General features: G+C 45.4%; 3 protein-coding genes across 3 annotated transcripts; 1 reads left to right on the top strand and 2 right to left on the bottom strand.

Annotated features, from left to right (window-relative positions):
- Nucleotides 1–2771: 2771 nt before the first annotated feature.
- On the top strand, nt 2772–3593 carry BDP55DRAFT_568281 (Alpha/beta hydrolase fold-1; the record flags this gene model as incomplete). Its single annotated transcript, XM_060570667.1, has 2 exons — nt 2772–3185; nt 3249–3593. 2 exons carry the CDS (start codon nt 2772–2774, stop codon nt 3591–3593), a joined length of 759 nt encoding a protein of 252 aa, XP_060421732.1.
- A 1708-nt stretch (nt 3594–5301) lies between these two features.
- On the bottom strand, nt 5302–6600 carry BDP55DRAFT_687295 (short-chain dehydrogenase/reductase SDR). Its single transcript, XM_060576564.1, has 4 exons — nt 6100–6600; nt 5933–6040; nt 5721–5877; nt 5302–5668 (listed from the first exon to the last, which is right to left on the bottom strand). Exons 1-4 carry the CDS (start codon nt 6405–6407, stop codon nt 5486–5488), a joined length of 756 nt encoding a protein of 251 aa, XP_060421731.1. The 5' UTR covers nt 6408–6600; the 3' UTR covers nt 5302–5485.
- Nucleotides 6601–9725: 3125 nt separating this feature from the next.
- Nucleotides 9726–10290, bottom strand: BDP55DRAFT_568279 (uncharacterized protein; the record flags this gene model as incomplete). Its single annotated transcript, XM_060570666.1, has 3 exons — nt 9726–9875; nt 9945–10136; nt 10216–10290. 3 exons carry the CDS (start codon nt 10288–10290, stop codon nt 9726–9728), a joined length of 417 nt encoding a protein of 138 aa, XP_060421730.1.
- Nucleotides 10291–14489: the final 4199 nt, after the last annotated feature.

The following is a 14489-nucleotide window of genomic DNA, read 5'->3' as shown; positions in this document are numbered from 1 at the left end:
GTATTATTAAGAAGGATCTTAAAGGCGTTAAAATATATAATTTTATATTAAGTTTTGAAAGTATATTCTTTATATTTAAAGGTATAAACTCTACCTTTTTAAATCCTTTTTAGATATTCTTTTTTATAATTATTTATATAAAAGCCTTATAAAATACCGGGAAAAAGTCCTTTTTAATAATATATATATTACCCCGACGTATTTTATCTTTAATTTTTCGACTATATATTATTTTAAAAGGCCTAAAATATTTAATATTTAAGGGCTAGAATAAATAAGATAAATAAGCCGGTATATATAGGGTAATAATATTATTCTCTTTATAAAAAAGCTTAAAATCCGTAAAATAATAATTCTTATATTTATTAATGATAAGGAGGTAATATTAACCCTTTTTATACGGTTTTATATATTATTTAAAGTATTAAGCCTAATCTAAACTTTCTTTATTTATTATATATCTATTTTTAAACGTTATAATAACTTAATTATATAGGAAATTAAATTCTATATATTAAGTAGAAAAATAATATTAGCCTATAATAATAATATATAGTAGGACGCTATAACCTAATAAACTAATAGCCTAAATAACTATAACCTATTTATAATTATTAAGCTATATTAATTTTATATTTAAATGCCTTTCGGTATTAATTATAACTATATTAATTAAGATTTAATTTATTATAAAACTAGTTTTATTAAAGTTATAAATATTTAAGTTTATAATATTATATTTTATAATTATATTTATTATAAGTGAGAATTATATATTTATTATAATTAGATCTTTATATTAGGCCTTTTTATAATCGTACTTATAAAAATAATATATTTATAATTATAGTTATTATTTAATAAAGTTCGAAGCCTATTGTTTCTTAATAAGGAGCGTATTACGATTAATAAATAATCGATTTATTATTTCTTTAATATTATAAAGCCGGGAAGGAAATAATTAGAAATTTAAATTAAGGATATATTTAACTAGCTTTTCTTTTTTAAGAACCGTTAAATTATATAAGTTCGGTATAATATTATATTGTAACGGTACTCCCTTTAATTACTAAGTTAATATAACGTAACTAACTAAATAGATCTTAGTTATAGCCTAAGTACTTAATTTTAGATAACTTTAAATAGCTTAGAAGGTAAGTTAAGTATTAGATTTTTTATTTTAGTATATTATAATAAATTATAGAAGAAAAGCGCCCGATTATATTAAAATAATATAGTTACGGTTCTATATTTCACTCGCTTGTCTAATTTATTGTTTATTATATACGTTATTTAAAAAGTTAAATTTCTTAAATATAATATTATATTAGGATAAATATATATATAACTATTAAAAGTAAAAATAATTAAGGACTAGCTTATACCCTAGAACGTTAAAGACATATAAACCTTTCTAAATTTTATTAATTTTTATTAACGATTTTTTAAGAACTATGCTAACATAATTAAACCTTTTAAGAACCTAACTAAAAAGAATATATTATTTATTTAAAACTTAAATTATAAAACAATATTTATTAAAAATAAAAATATAATTAAATTTTAATTTCATAATTATACTTTTTAATTTAAAACGACCTTTTAAAGTTAAGACCGACGCCTCGGACTTTATTATAAAAGTAATTTTAAGTTAATAAGATAAATAAGAAAAACTTAATTAAGTATAAAGTTACGGTTTATATAGACTATAAAAACTTTTCTAATTTTATAATAAATAAAAATCTAAATAAATAGTAAATTAGATAAACTAAATTCTAGGTAACGTAAGAGGTCTGGTATATAGCCCCGTGTGGCTGAGGATGTACCCGCTTATGTATAGCCATCAACGGCCTCAGCGAGCGCCCTTGGCCGCTGAATTGACCCACCGGCCCCAGAGGACTCTCTTAGAGAGTTCATGCGGTCATTCCCTCCCAGCAGCAGAATTAGTCAATTTCAAGCTGAAAAAACGCAAAACTCCAAGTAAGTCAAACAGAAGTCGGAAATGATGTTGTCCATCCAGCCACAATGCCCGTCACCGACACAATTCAATTTCAAGCTGCAGTAGCTCTAAGCGCGACCTACAAAGCTCTTCGTGTCCTGCGCCGCCTGGCCTGTTACGACTTCGGAGTTGGCGTGCGCGGCACTTCAAGCTACCATGAGCGTTTGATGTATGGGGCTGCATCATTGCACGCTGGGCCAGTCATCCATCACCACCTGTCATCCAGCAGCCCTCTGTATCACACATGGATTGTAGTTCGGAATGCCCAGATGAAGCCCGCAAATACCACATAAAGCCTTCCGCTCTCCGCTAGGACGCTGTTGTCGAGAATCGATCATAGGGCCGCTAAATCCTCGGATGTGGCCCATTCAAGGTGTCTCAAGCCGGCATGATTGCTCAGAACGCTACCCTTGAGTGCTGTATCTTCCGCATGCGCACGTACCACCACTTGGCAAGACCCTTTCTGACATAGCGACCCGCCGAGAAGCGCCGTTGAAGACATGCTCCGCATTGAGTGCGACGATGCGATGCTCTGCTCAGGGGTCGCGAGACCCGGTTACAGCTGCTTGCGCGAGCCAAGGCAGTCGAGATGGGGAGTTATCGAGGGGACGTGATGGGGCGAAAGCGGCAATTAGTTCTCGCTCATATATAATGGTATGACAACATCTTCTTCCATCAATCAATGGACCAGGCTTCCCAGTTTTCTCCCAATTCCTTACCAAGCCACTTCTCACGCTTCTTTCGCCAGCCAGCCACCATCACATCACGAATCATGTCGCCTTCCAAGCCCACCTTCGTCCTCGCACCTGGTGCGTGGCACAGGGAGACCTGCTACTCGCCCGCACAACGAATCCTTGAGTCCCGTGGCTACCCCGTCAAGGCCGTCAGATACCCATCGGTCGGCGCTGAGCCCCCAACCAAGGGCATTAACGACGATGCCAACGCTGTTAGAGTCGTTCTTCAGAAGCTCGTGGACGAGGGCAAGGAGATTGTGCTCGTCGTGCACTCCTACGGTGGTCTCGTCGGAGCTAACGCCGTTGAAGGCCTCGGCTATAAGGAGCGTATGAAGGAGGGTAAAAAGGGTGGCGTTATTACCTTTGTCTACCTCAGTGCCTTTGTCGTGCCTAAGGGTAAGTGTATGAAAGAGATGCTGGGAGGCGACTTCCCGCTATGGATAAAGTTCGAGGTAAGATGAGGACACGCTCAAACGCATCAGTCTGCGAATCCAAGTTTACACTCTTGACCGCAGGGCCAACGCGTCTACGCCCAGAACCCCGAGGAGATGTTCTACCACGACGTTGAGCCCGAGGCTCGCAGCAAGGCCATTGAGCAGTTGCAGCATCAGTCTGCCCAGGTGTTTGACGACATTGTCACCTATGAGCCCTGGCACGAGATTGACACCATGTTCTTCTTCTGCGAAGAGGATAAGGCACTTCCCCTAGCCGCTCAGCAAGGCATGGCCTCGCTTCTCGGCCCCAACGCCTTCACTTACTCTTGCAAAGCCTCTCATTCCCCATTCCTCTCTAAACCTGGAGATGTCGCCGAGGGCCTGGAGCTCGCTGCCAAGGTTGGACAACAACGTGTCAGCGCCTGAGATGCGGAAGATTCGCTTAGCATGGAGACCGCAGGATTTCCAAATCCAAAGACATTGTCATATGGTTAAACGTGAGGGTATAGCAGAAATAAGACATATTGACGTATCATTAAAGTTCACTGGCAAATGTGCCAAGGGGTCAACTTAGGTATAAAGCTATGAGGCCTTGTAAGCTTACGCCCGTACCTCTTACGACAAAAAGCTGTCGGGAAATGACAGAGCAATTAATCACCGGACTACTCAACCGCACAGGCACTCTCAAAATATCTTATCACGCGAGCACCAGGGCAAAAGGCATTGCCTCATCTTTCAATTGGCTAGAACTGCTCTCCGCGAGCCGGACAGCCACAGTGGTCGACAGCAACCGTATCATTCAAAGACGAAAAGCTGAGCTTCCCCAAGTCAGCGCTTCCTTGCGTCCTCACTACGACGCCCGCTTTCCTGCAACTTCGACGTAACGACGTAACGAAAATTGCGCAAACGTTTGTTGGATAGACACTGGCATGAATCGGGGCCGAGGCCTACTGTTGGTATCCCTATCACAGGGGATTGGTTTGAACCGTGGGTGACGAAGAGGTCAAATCGATATATATTAACTTCTGCATAAGGTGTAAAAGGGAGGTTCCAACCGGAGATTGGGCAGACCGTGCGTGGATCTCGTAAGTACGGTCTGTAAGTGGCCCCTGCGCGGGCCCCTTGCCTCGAGGTCGAATTGGACTTCGAATCCGACACCTACAAGAGGCAGTACGAACTAAAGGGTGGCATGAGGGACGACGTGGTCGTGGACGGTATCCCCAAAAAGTCCGTTAGAGTTCATACTGGGGAAATCCTAAGCACGTAGTTGATTTCCCCGCGCCGCTGCCATTCCTGACTCACTCACGGATATAGCGGACGCGAGTTTTGCATTTGAGTTGTCTCTATTACAGTTCAGACCCCCGAAGTTCATACGTTCGTTAGTCACGGAAAATCGGCGTTCAACATTCCAGTAGTACTCGGCCAGAGGGCAATAAAAATTATTAAGCAAATATAAACGGGTCAGACGATTGTGCTTCACGGCAAAGGAAATAGAGTTCGAACCGATGATGCTCTCGGAGGCCGAGAGGACCGAAATTAACAAAATGATTTGTCAACCGGCATTTGCTGTTGCTAGAATGTCCGAGTATACCTAGAGCTGAAATTGACGAACAGAACCCTGAATCAGCTCATGCTCAAGGCTTGGGAGTCCAGTCCATCTGCCGGTCCTTGTAAGGCTCCTGGATTGGTGTCGTTATAGTTCGAGCGGACACTGCCGTGTCCTTTCAAGTGACTCGCATTGCTCGCAAAGTGTCTTCCAAAATGATGCTTATTAAGCGACGCACGGACTGGTTAGCGCTGTAAAGATGCCCGCGAATTTCTTACTTAGCTTAGTATGGTAGTACAGCTAGCCAGGGAGATACTGGTGGCGATAATCGAGACATCATGGTATGCGACTTGAACTTTGAAATCGAAGTGTTACCCGTGACTGGAGAGTCAAGTACGGCTACCAGAGCAGCTGTAGTGAGGGGACAAAACTAGCGATAGGAACGTAACATTATACAAACGCAGGTGTCTCCTATGGCGAGGATATCACAGCCATTACACTACCACAAGCCCGTACAACCGTTGACAGACTGGCTCTCGGAACAGGCATCAAACACTACTGAAGGCATATTGTTCCAAGACTATTGGTATCTATATCACACTGATATCAATTGACTCGAGCTATTCTAATGACCAAGCTCGATTGGCTGTGTTGGCTATGCATCACGTCGGTGACCAGCTGGTCGCCGGAGAATTGATCTTTGTCATGAGCGTGGCTTCTGCGACCTATCTAACTCATAGTTGAGTTGGACTTTCAGTCCGACAGAGACTGTCTACCAGGGCCGGTTCGATCCATCGTACATTTCCCGCCCTTCAATCTTCCAGCCAGGCACCTTGACTACCCGAAAGCTACCCGTTTGACTAGCATCGGCGTTGAAGACAACATCAAAGAGGCCGCTGACGCTCTGTTCGACGGAGATGTGCGCCGCTTCGCTTCCTAGATCAGTCTTCACCCACTATCCCGCTAGATTCAGTAACAAGACGCATGACCTATGGCGGAGGACTTACACCTGGGCAAACAGCAAGGACAGTGAAGCCTTCAGAGTCGAGTTCATGCGCATATTGCACAGTCAGCATGTTGAGAGCAGCCTTGGCTACCTTGTAGGCAGGCGTAGGCTGATGTTTGAAAAAGCCGGCCATGGCGATAGAGCCAAGAGTGGTGGAACTAAAACACGTGTAAGTGCCAAACGTATATGCAGAGTCAAGATTGTGAGACGGACATATTAATGATTTTCTTCTGGCTTCCTGTCCTAAGTAATGGCAGGAAAGTGCCCGTGACGTTGTGGACGCCCACGACGTTGATGTCATAGGTTTCTGCGAGGTCGGACCTTGGCGTGGCAGATTAGTCATTGTGACAAGCTGACCAGAGAACAAGATCACCACTCACATGTTTTCGATACCGTTCATGGTGTAGTTCATGATGCCAGCGTTATTGATGAGTATGTCCAATCCCTTGCCGCCGAGGGCTTCCTTAACCGTTGCGAAAGCCTGCTTCACACTCTGCTCATTCGTGACCTCGATGGGAACAAACTGGACACGGCCGTTGGAATTTGCTGTGAGCTTCTTCAATGCGTCAGTCTCATTGCGAGCGCCAGCAAATATCTTGCCAACCACCGACTCAGGCTTGGTGGCAAGTAGACTTGCTAGCGCAAAACCGATGCCTCGGGAACAGCCAGTGATGAAGTAAGAAGACATGTCGAGCTGGTATGTGCTGGGAGTTTTCGCAACAAATTCGTGAATGCAATCCAACCTTTCTCGTTTGAAACACCTCACGGAAAGGCATTCATCTCGTCCTGTACTTAAAGCAATAGGCTACGTGGTAGCCAAGTCTATCTCGTTTGTAAGCTTTGGAACGATGCTGAGTGATGACGGAGATTACAAAGACAAGAAATCCCGACAAAGTATCTAAATTGATTTAGCAGCATCCGAATCTAGTAATCCCGTGCTCCGCGTCTCGGTCTTAGACTTTCGTAAGTCCGTAGAGGCCACATCGAACTATTCTCGCTCCACTGAGTCAGTTAACTTAGGGGACACTGACTAAGGTCTTCCAAGCTAAGATTATTAGCAGAACAACGTTGGCCTCCGGAGAGTCGGGTGCAGCTGACCAAAGGCAATTCCCAGCTTGATTTTCGAAAACTTACAGGCATCGCTTACTATGACTACACCATCATTGTCACCAACATAATAACTCACTCAATGACTAGCGTCGTAAACGCACCATATGAAGCTAGAAGCGATGTACACGGCTTGCAGCACTTTGCCTTAATCACAACGAGCAAAAATGGTCATTCAGACTGTCGTACTTCTCATCAGGTTTTTTCAGAGGCACAGTAGAAATAAAATACCTGCTTGTGATCAAGGATGAGAACGAGATAGGAATTATCCGGCTCGCGGAGCGATGGGACGGACTGAATCACTAAATTCTCGTCTTCTGAATCTCGCACGATGTGCTTTCTGTCCGGATTTACGGGCATTATCTGGAAATCAATGACAAGAACATTCGTCACTGCCGCCACTATCCATATTCTTCGATTTAGCAGCATTGGAAGATGAAGAAAGAGTGAGTAGGAGAATGTTTCACGAAGAGCTGTAGACGCCAGGATGGGTGAGGGTGAGCATGGACTAGGGTGGTGAATATGGATCGTATTGGCAATCGCCGAACGGTATGGAATCGGAATTGTTTGATTGAGAGTCGCTGGCGCTGGCGGGCGCTCATCTCCGGCCCGAACAGTGGCCGATGGGAAGATTTCCGTTGGTCTTCTCGACTGGTAAAGGTGCAACGCTTCCCAGATAGCACAATTGTTGATGAGAATGTGTCGATACATTCAATGTCAGTATTGCCACAAAAGAAATTGGCATCAGACGACTTGTTGCACAGAACCGTCATCTGGCCCTCTGTTACATCTAGTTAGTACTAACATCCTATTGAACACCAAAGATGGAGTTTGAGGAGGAAGAGGTATTATCTCGGATAAGATGACCTACAACTTCGTCCTGATCCGCAAAGTCTCGTACTGCTTCACTAACAGTGGTGTCTTTACTGTCGCACAGTATGAACGAAATTACGAACACGTCAGCTCTCACGAAGGAACATGGAATGAGTTTCCGAATGCCTTTCAAGTGTTGTTACACGTATTACTGTCATTGTTGTGAATATATCAACGTCGAACCACCTGTGCTGTCGCTGACCGCACATTTGTCCTTCAAACACCGTGAGTAACATGGACCTTCAACAGCGTCCTGTCGGTGCCGAGCCGCACGCTTGGGAAGACTGCATCCAATAACTCTGGGGGGGCCTTACTGGTCGAGTAGCGCCGAGGCTGGGAGCCGGGACCGCAGGGGAAGAACTGACCTTTGCCGAAAGCGATGCTTTGGTCGTTCGTCCTTGGGCAGTGGCCAGGAACGACACCAAAGGCATCGACGGAGGTTGCGAAACATGGAATATGAAATTCGTCAATGTCGCTAATATTCACCGTAGCTAATTGTTGCTAGGTCATGCCAGTCAACCAGGCCTCGGTCTTACCAACGACCGTGACGGCATAGAATTCCTTACGGGTCAAATCCTCATTCTTGAACTTTACGAACGTTAGCGAGCTTTGAGTTGGTGTGCGAGACGAGGTGCGGCTTGGACTTGGCTGCTAAGGCGGCGTGTGCCTTTTCCTTCTGCCCTTAGGGTCTTCAGAAGAGGCGTTTCCAGGAGCAAGCGAAGCCATGGCGATGTAAACTGCCCATCGGCTAAACACGCTCAAGGCATAAGCACCCGCCTTCTGCGCATTTCTGAAAAGGGGCAAGGTGTAGTACGTGGTATGGAGAAGTGGGAACTCGAGAATATGCACGGATTGACTACAATGCAAGGAGCGAGCATTCGGGTTTCCAGGTGCCCTCTGCACGTCGTTGGCAGACGTAAGCCTCGCTGAAGGGAATAAGCTGCCGACGTATATCGACACAGCTAAGAGTACCAAAACTTTCTGGTTAAGCAGTACTTTATTCCCACAAGTGCTTAGATCGTGTACATCATACGGACAAGCTTCGAGAAGGGGCGACCGAGGATGTATGCTAGCAAACTTAAACCGCTATAACATATTCTCGACAGCGCCCAAGCCGAGTTCCACGTTCTATAGCTAGACGATACTACGGAGCTGAACCGAGAGATCCAAATCAAATCCCTCGACAAATGGCTGGCGTACACATCGATTATAGTATAACGAATGTGCTTTAGTGATGATCGTACCACAAGACCAATCTATCCAAGGCTTGAATAGCAACCAGGCAAAGAGCGACGCAAACTATCGAAAACCAATTTTGAATTACTTGCGGATCATCAAATGTATATTTCAGGCGAACCTGTAAGAGTCTGACATCATGAAATAGCTAAAACCGGGAGAAAGTTCCATATCATTTTAAAACCACATCTGACTCTCCCACCATCTCATCCCCTGATGGGTATTCTGGGGATCATATGTGCTAATAGCTTGAGGAAACCCAACTATTGGGAGTGCTTCTTCCTGCATAAGCAAATACCCGTTCTTGTTAGCGACTCCACCGTTGCTGGGAAGATCTGTTGGACTCCGAAGCATCTTCACTGCCGGATTACCCCAATATTCTGGGTCTTGGAGAAGCAACGGACAGAGGTGCCAAGAGGGTCTCAATTGTTGATACATGAAATTTTTGTTCAAGGCTGAGTAGACGCAACTGTGATATAAGCCCTTTGACTCTTGCAATTCACACTCTATAGTTTGGACGGGGGAGCCGAATTCGTTATCGACTTGGCCTTTGTAAAAGCTTCCATGCATGTCATTGAGTTGGTCCGTTGTGTGCCCAAAAGAATAGGCGCGCCAAAGAGAAGATTGTTGCTGTTCAGTCGTTCGTGTGAAGCTAGTGACACCTTCCAGCAGCGGGGTCGGACTGGTCGTATGGCTGTCGCATTTCGAAGTTATGGCAAGGCCTTTCGAAGAAGTATACAAGCCTTCTCCAGAATCATGGTAGGTCTTCGAATGTCGAATCAAAGCTGATTTACGGCAGAAACTGATCCTCGATTAGCTCGAGTGCTGCCTCGTTTGGAGAGAGGAAAACTGGCTCCAACCTTTTATGGCACGTTTCAATGGTACAAGTATACGGGCGTCTTCCTAGGTGTATCCGTCGATGACGCGAAAAGCTAGAAGACTTGAGAATGTTTGTGTCAGAATACCAGCCTAGTTTCCCGTTTCCATGATGAAAAACTGAATAACTCACATCAGCGAATATTTTGTAACACCCAGGATACTGGCACTTATAGGGCTTCTCTCCCGTATGTGTACGGAGGTGGACAGTTAAGGCACTTCTTTGGACGAAACTCCTCGTACAGTGGGGTGTGGGACATGAATACGGTCGCTCGTTGGTATGAATTCGGAAGTGTCTGATCAGATCTGACTTGCGGTTGAATCCCTTTAGGAAAAAGTGTGTGAGTAAATTGCGTCTGAAGTTCTATAGCCCTTGACTTTACTCGAGCCTCGGACAGCATTACCTTCTTGCAGGTCTCCCAGCTACAGGAGAAGGGTCGTAAGTGCTCCTTGTTGCTGACAAGTTCGGGTATTTCCATTATTGTATGGAGGATTTTGGAAGATTGGTTGCGCGAGTTGATTCAACAAGCAAAAAGAGAGTAAGATTGTTGATTCTGCTGCCTCGGCTTCGGCGCTTCGCCTAGTAACGAACTTTACAGATATCACGAACGCTTTGGGGAAGCTCACAGTCCAAAGATATGTGGTCGGCTGCACTTGGACTCCGTTATGTAGGTAAGAAATGTTCGGTCGGGACGCAGGTTGACTCACTTTGTCCAGACCCAATTGGTCATGCTGCAGTGTATCATCGTTAGCGAATCCTTGTCTAATGTCCAAGCTATGAGGAACCCCCTGGACGTTGATAGCTCCGTAGGGTAAAGCAGTCAAGGTCAAATCAATTATCGCCATCGAGATACCCAAATTGCATGCGGCGCAACATTTACAAAGCCATCTTGCTGCGAGAGGCGACGAGGCTTTTCCGTTTGGTCATCGTTGTGTCAATCTTCCAAACAATATACAGGTGCTCTATTCCTCTTGATAAATCAAAGGGATTCTGAGTCACTGTTCCGGATAAGTTGACAACGTTGACGCCCAAAAGCATAGAGTATCGTACCGTACAGGGAATCATCCCAGGTTGGTCTAAGCTGGCAGGGGGGGCAGTCTACATGTGCTCCGAGGATCTTGGCCTGGCAATCAGTCCATGGAACTATACAAACCCTAGTCTAGTCAATACGATCTACGGACTGGGGCAGCAAGAAATCGCTTTCACTTTCTCATACTAGGGCTTGGTGCGAGAGAACGAGGCGTTTCATGCCTCATACAATCGTTCGAGTATTTGGTTTAGCAGCTTGAACTAACGGATTGATTTCCCATGACTTTGGACTTAGCCGTGCGTTTCCGAGACGCACAAACCCCCACATTAGCCACGAAGTGGTTCTTTTTCTCGAGCCGGCGTTCGGGTTTTTCTCTTTTCTTTTTTCTAATCCTTGGACCTATTTTGGATTGCCGCCCTTGAGAGTACTTGCTATTAGCCCCCTTTGCGAAACTTGGAAGATGAACGGATCGCTGGTCCTGCTCCGGCAAGCGCGGCCGGCGCTTCATGCAGTCTGATGTCTTAGATACAATGAGGCCTCTGCTCGCGGCAAGTGGGATTTTGCGGAAGCTGTGGAAGTCCGCGGATACAGGCCCGCGCCCAGTGAATTTCAGCAAATGTCAACTACCCGGATACAACTCTTTGGCGTGTGCCATCTTACCTTTTTCCTCTGGGAATTATATTGTTATTTGTGAGAACCCAATTTCGAGAGCCAAACCGAATTACCATTCTTCAGTAGGCTGTCGACAGGTCAATACCCAAGGCGTCTTCCATCCTCTCGGCATAATTGCTCGACCTCCCGCCCTTGCTAAGGTCTTTGCCGCACGAGCCTACCAGCCCGACGTGTCGAAAGCTGCGTAGCACCATGGGATCCTCCTGTCCCAGCCAGATTATTGAGTAATTTCGGCGACAAATAACAGCCGGCATACGTCAAAGCGCAGGTCAGAGCAAGGGTAGATGTAGTTGTGCCGCAGCCGCGTGTTACAATTGGTTTTCCAATTCGATGAGGGGATGAGCGGGATAAAGCCGCAGCAACATCAACAATTCACGAGATGGCTTGGGCCAATGCTGGATGTCATTTGGTGCCCCACATAACATGGCGTAGCCCCCGTGGGGGTGGGTGCCTGAATCATCCGCGTTCGTGCCCCATATAAGATTCCACATCGCGGGCATCCTCCTATTTTGAGTCCGGCTCCACAGGAGCCTTACCCTTTCATTGGAGAGTCTTTTGACAGATTAGCCGACTGGTCAATCCTTTGTGGGGCATTATGCTGTTATTCATTGCGAAGACGTACTTCTTAGCCCGTGCGTTCTTCCCAGAAATCACTTGATGTCAAATTTCAAAGGGGCGATATCTACCTCAACTTAGCTTGGTAACTTGAGGATAGAGGAAATTGCCGCACTTGGCCCACAAGCTGGGTAATGAAACAATGCTTGTAGGTTGACCAAGCATTTAGGAGATAAAACGAACTTGAAAAAGCAGGACTTTGGGCTTTAGCCACTTGTTTGCCTCAAAAGTGCCCAACTACTAGAAGCCATCAAGGTTTGCGGCCTCTACCACCGCTGCCAATCACTGTTGCAATTCCTGCCGTTCCAGGCTAAGGCCAGTGCCCTCAGCCCTGTCTTCGTTGGGATGGTTGACCTGCTCGGGACGCAGTGCCGGACTCAGTCGGTGTCTGGCGTGTTCAGCCACGCGGCTTCCGGCTGTTCATCCGACGCAAGAGTCCTTGCGGTGTCCGAGTCGGCTTTTCGATGAAGCGGGTTCCGCGGTTCGCCTGCCTATCGCCTTTCGGTTTTGGTGTTCTGCCTTTGGAACTTGCTAGAGAAATCGATATCTGCACAAACTCTCCCTTTCGGCGTGCAACGAAAGAGCAAGCCCTCTCCCAAGTGTCGTGATACACCAGCACCTCGTTACTCCGTACGCCCTCCTTCGCTCCCGCAAACAGTCAGTTGGGCATGACTGGGTTGTCATCTGGGAGTCTCGCAGCCCTACCGGCTTGTCATCGGCGGATGAACCAATCTCTTGCCATTGAGCATCATCATTGACCCCACGAGCTTGGTGCTTCACGTCAACGTTGCTCGCCCCTTTGTAGCCTGACACGATCGGCTCTGGGCGATGGACGATCCGGTGGTCAGTCTGTACAACCAGCAGACATGGATGACAGGCGACGTTCGGTAGCTTGAGACATAGGCAATCGTTATTCCACACAACGAGCCCCTCGGGAAGTTGAATCATGTAATCGGATGATCTGGGCAGAACTAAGCCGTTGATAGATCCCTTCAGCTATTCTTTCTCACTCGATAGGCAACACTTGGAATATGTAGCTGAGCGATGGACTGCAATCTCGGTGCGAAACTTTAGGATGGATAGCGATACTGTATCGCTCGTTTTGGATAGGGCTGGGCAAGACCCTTTGTTGTGCTGAGAGCATATTGCATACGTTCAGATTTTTCTGCCAAAGTAGCTAAAAATGTTGAATCACCATGTATGCTTTGGACGGGCTCAGCAAATAGACATGGGCAGCAGCATCGATGTTTGACTGGTGCCCCGTCCCGTATTAGTGTCTTCTTCTCTTATGGCGAATCACGTGGTTATCCCAACGGAATGTCTCGCGACACTGGTCGCAAATCCCACTAATCGTAGGATATCCCACCAACTGCGCCCACTTTCTATGCATCTTCCAGACATGTCTTCGTTTCTCTTTCTCTCCGTGAAGTTTTATATGCATTCAACTTTCGGACACTTTCTGTGCCGCCGGGCGTGCTCGGTAGAGAAGTGTGAGCACGGAGTTTGCTAGCGCGATGAAAAGGCCCGAACGTCATCTGCACTTACTCAGCGAGGCCCGTGTCGCTGGTACTCAATGAACAGTCCTTCCAGTGGCAACGGTAGAGTATGCTGGCATGCCTGGTTGAGGCGGATGTCCTGCTGGACGGGAAAGAAGTGAGGCTCGCTTGTTGTCACGCAATAGGGATAGAACCGCAATCCATAAAGCGCCTGTCACGTGCTGTATCACGTGTATATCACATACATCCTATATGTAGACCTTTTTCAGTTGTCTATTTCTACTTTAATATGTTAAGCCACTTTACCACACTCCGTATGCCCATTGCTGTGTGCCATAAATCGTGACATCATTGAGTGGATCTAGCATTAGTGCTTCCGTTCTTAGTGCGTTTATCTATAAAAAAAAAGCGGCATAGTGGTAGTCCGTATACAAAGTCCGATATATTATTTACTAAAATACCAGCGCGGCACGGTATATAAACAAATATATATCCATAAAGATGGCGCACCAATAAAAGCGCAATAGTCCTAGGCATCTCACCGACCCTAATTATAGCTACTTCGCTTTATATCGGTATATCGCTTTTTATTATTTAATATATAAGCGTTTATCTATATATTAGGCTAGGTCTGTATTACGGCCAGCCAGTCATAGTGAGTATGTTTATAGAAGTTAAGGCTATAATATTAAAGAATAACGTATTATAATTATAGATAGCTTCGCTAAAGCTATATTTATAAATCATAAAATAAATAACGTACATGATAAATGAGTGGGCTAGACAAGCGAGTGGGCCACCCAACTACGACCACATGACATAAAGGTGTAAATATTAACAACCGCCTTATTTATTCAATCCAAA

Source organism: Colletotrichum godetiae (assembly GCF_030913485.1).
Source record: "Colletotrichum godetiae strain CBS 193.32 chromosome Unknown BDP55scaffold_110, whole genome shotgun sequence".
In the NCBI taxonomy this organism is placed as follows: Eukaryota; Fungi; Ascomycota; class Sordariomycetes; order Glomerellales; family Glomerellaceae; genus Colletotrichum; species Colletotrichum godetiae.
The sequence above is the reverse complement of the archived record's forward strand: the minus strand, read 5'-3'. Positions and strand labels throughout refer to the sequence as shown.

Excerpts from the sequence above, each read along its gene's own strand:
- BDP55DRAFT_687295 (XM_060576564.1), bottom strand. The coding sequence starts at position 6,407 with ATGTCTTCTTACTTCATCACTGGCTGTTCCCGAGGCATCGGTTTTGCG. Across the intron at positions 6,041-6,099 it reads ATGAACGGTATCGAAAACAT|GTCCGACCTCGCAGAAACCT; the intron begins GTGAGTGGTGAT and ends TGCCACGCCAAG. Across the intron at positions 5,669-5,720 it reads TCCTTGCTGTTTGCCCAGGT|TGGGTGAAGACTGATCTAGG; the intron begins GTAAGTCCTCCG and ends CTAGCGGGATAG.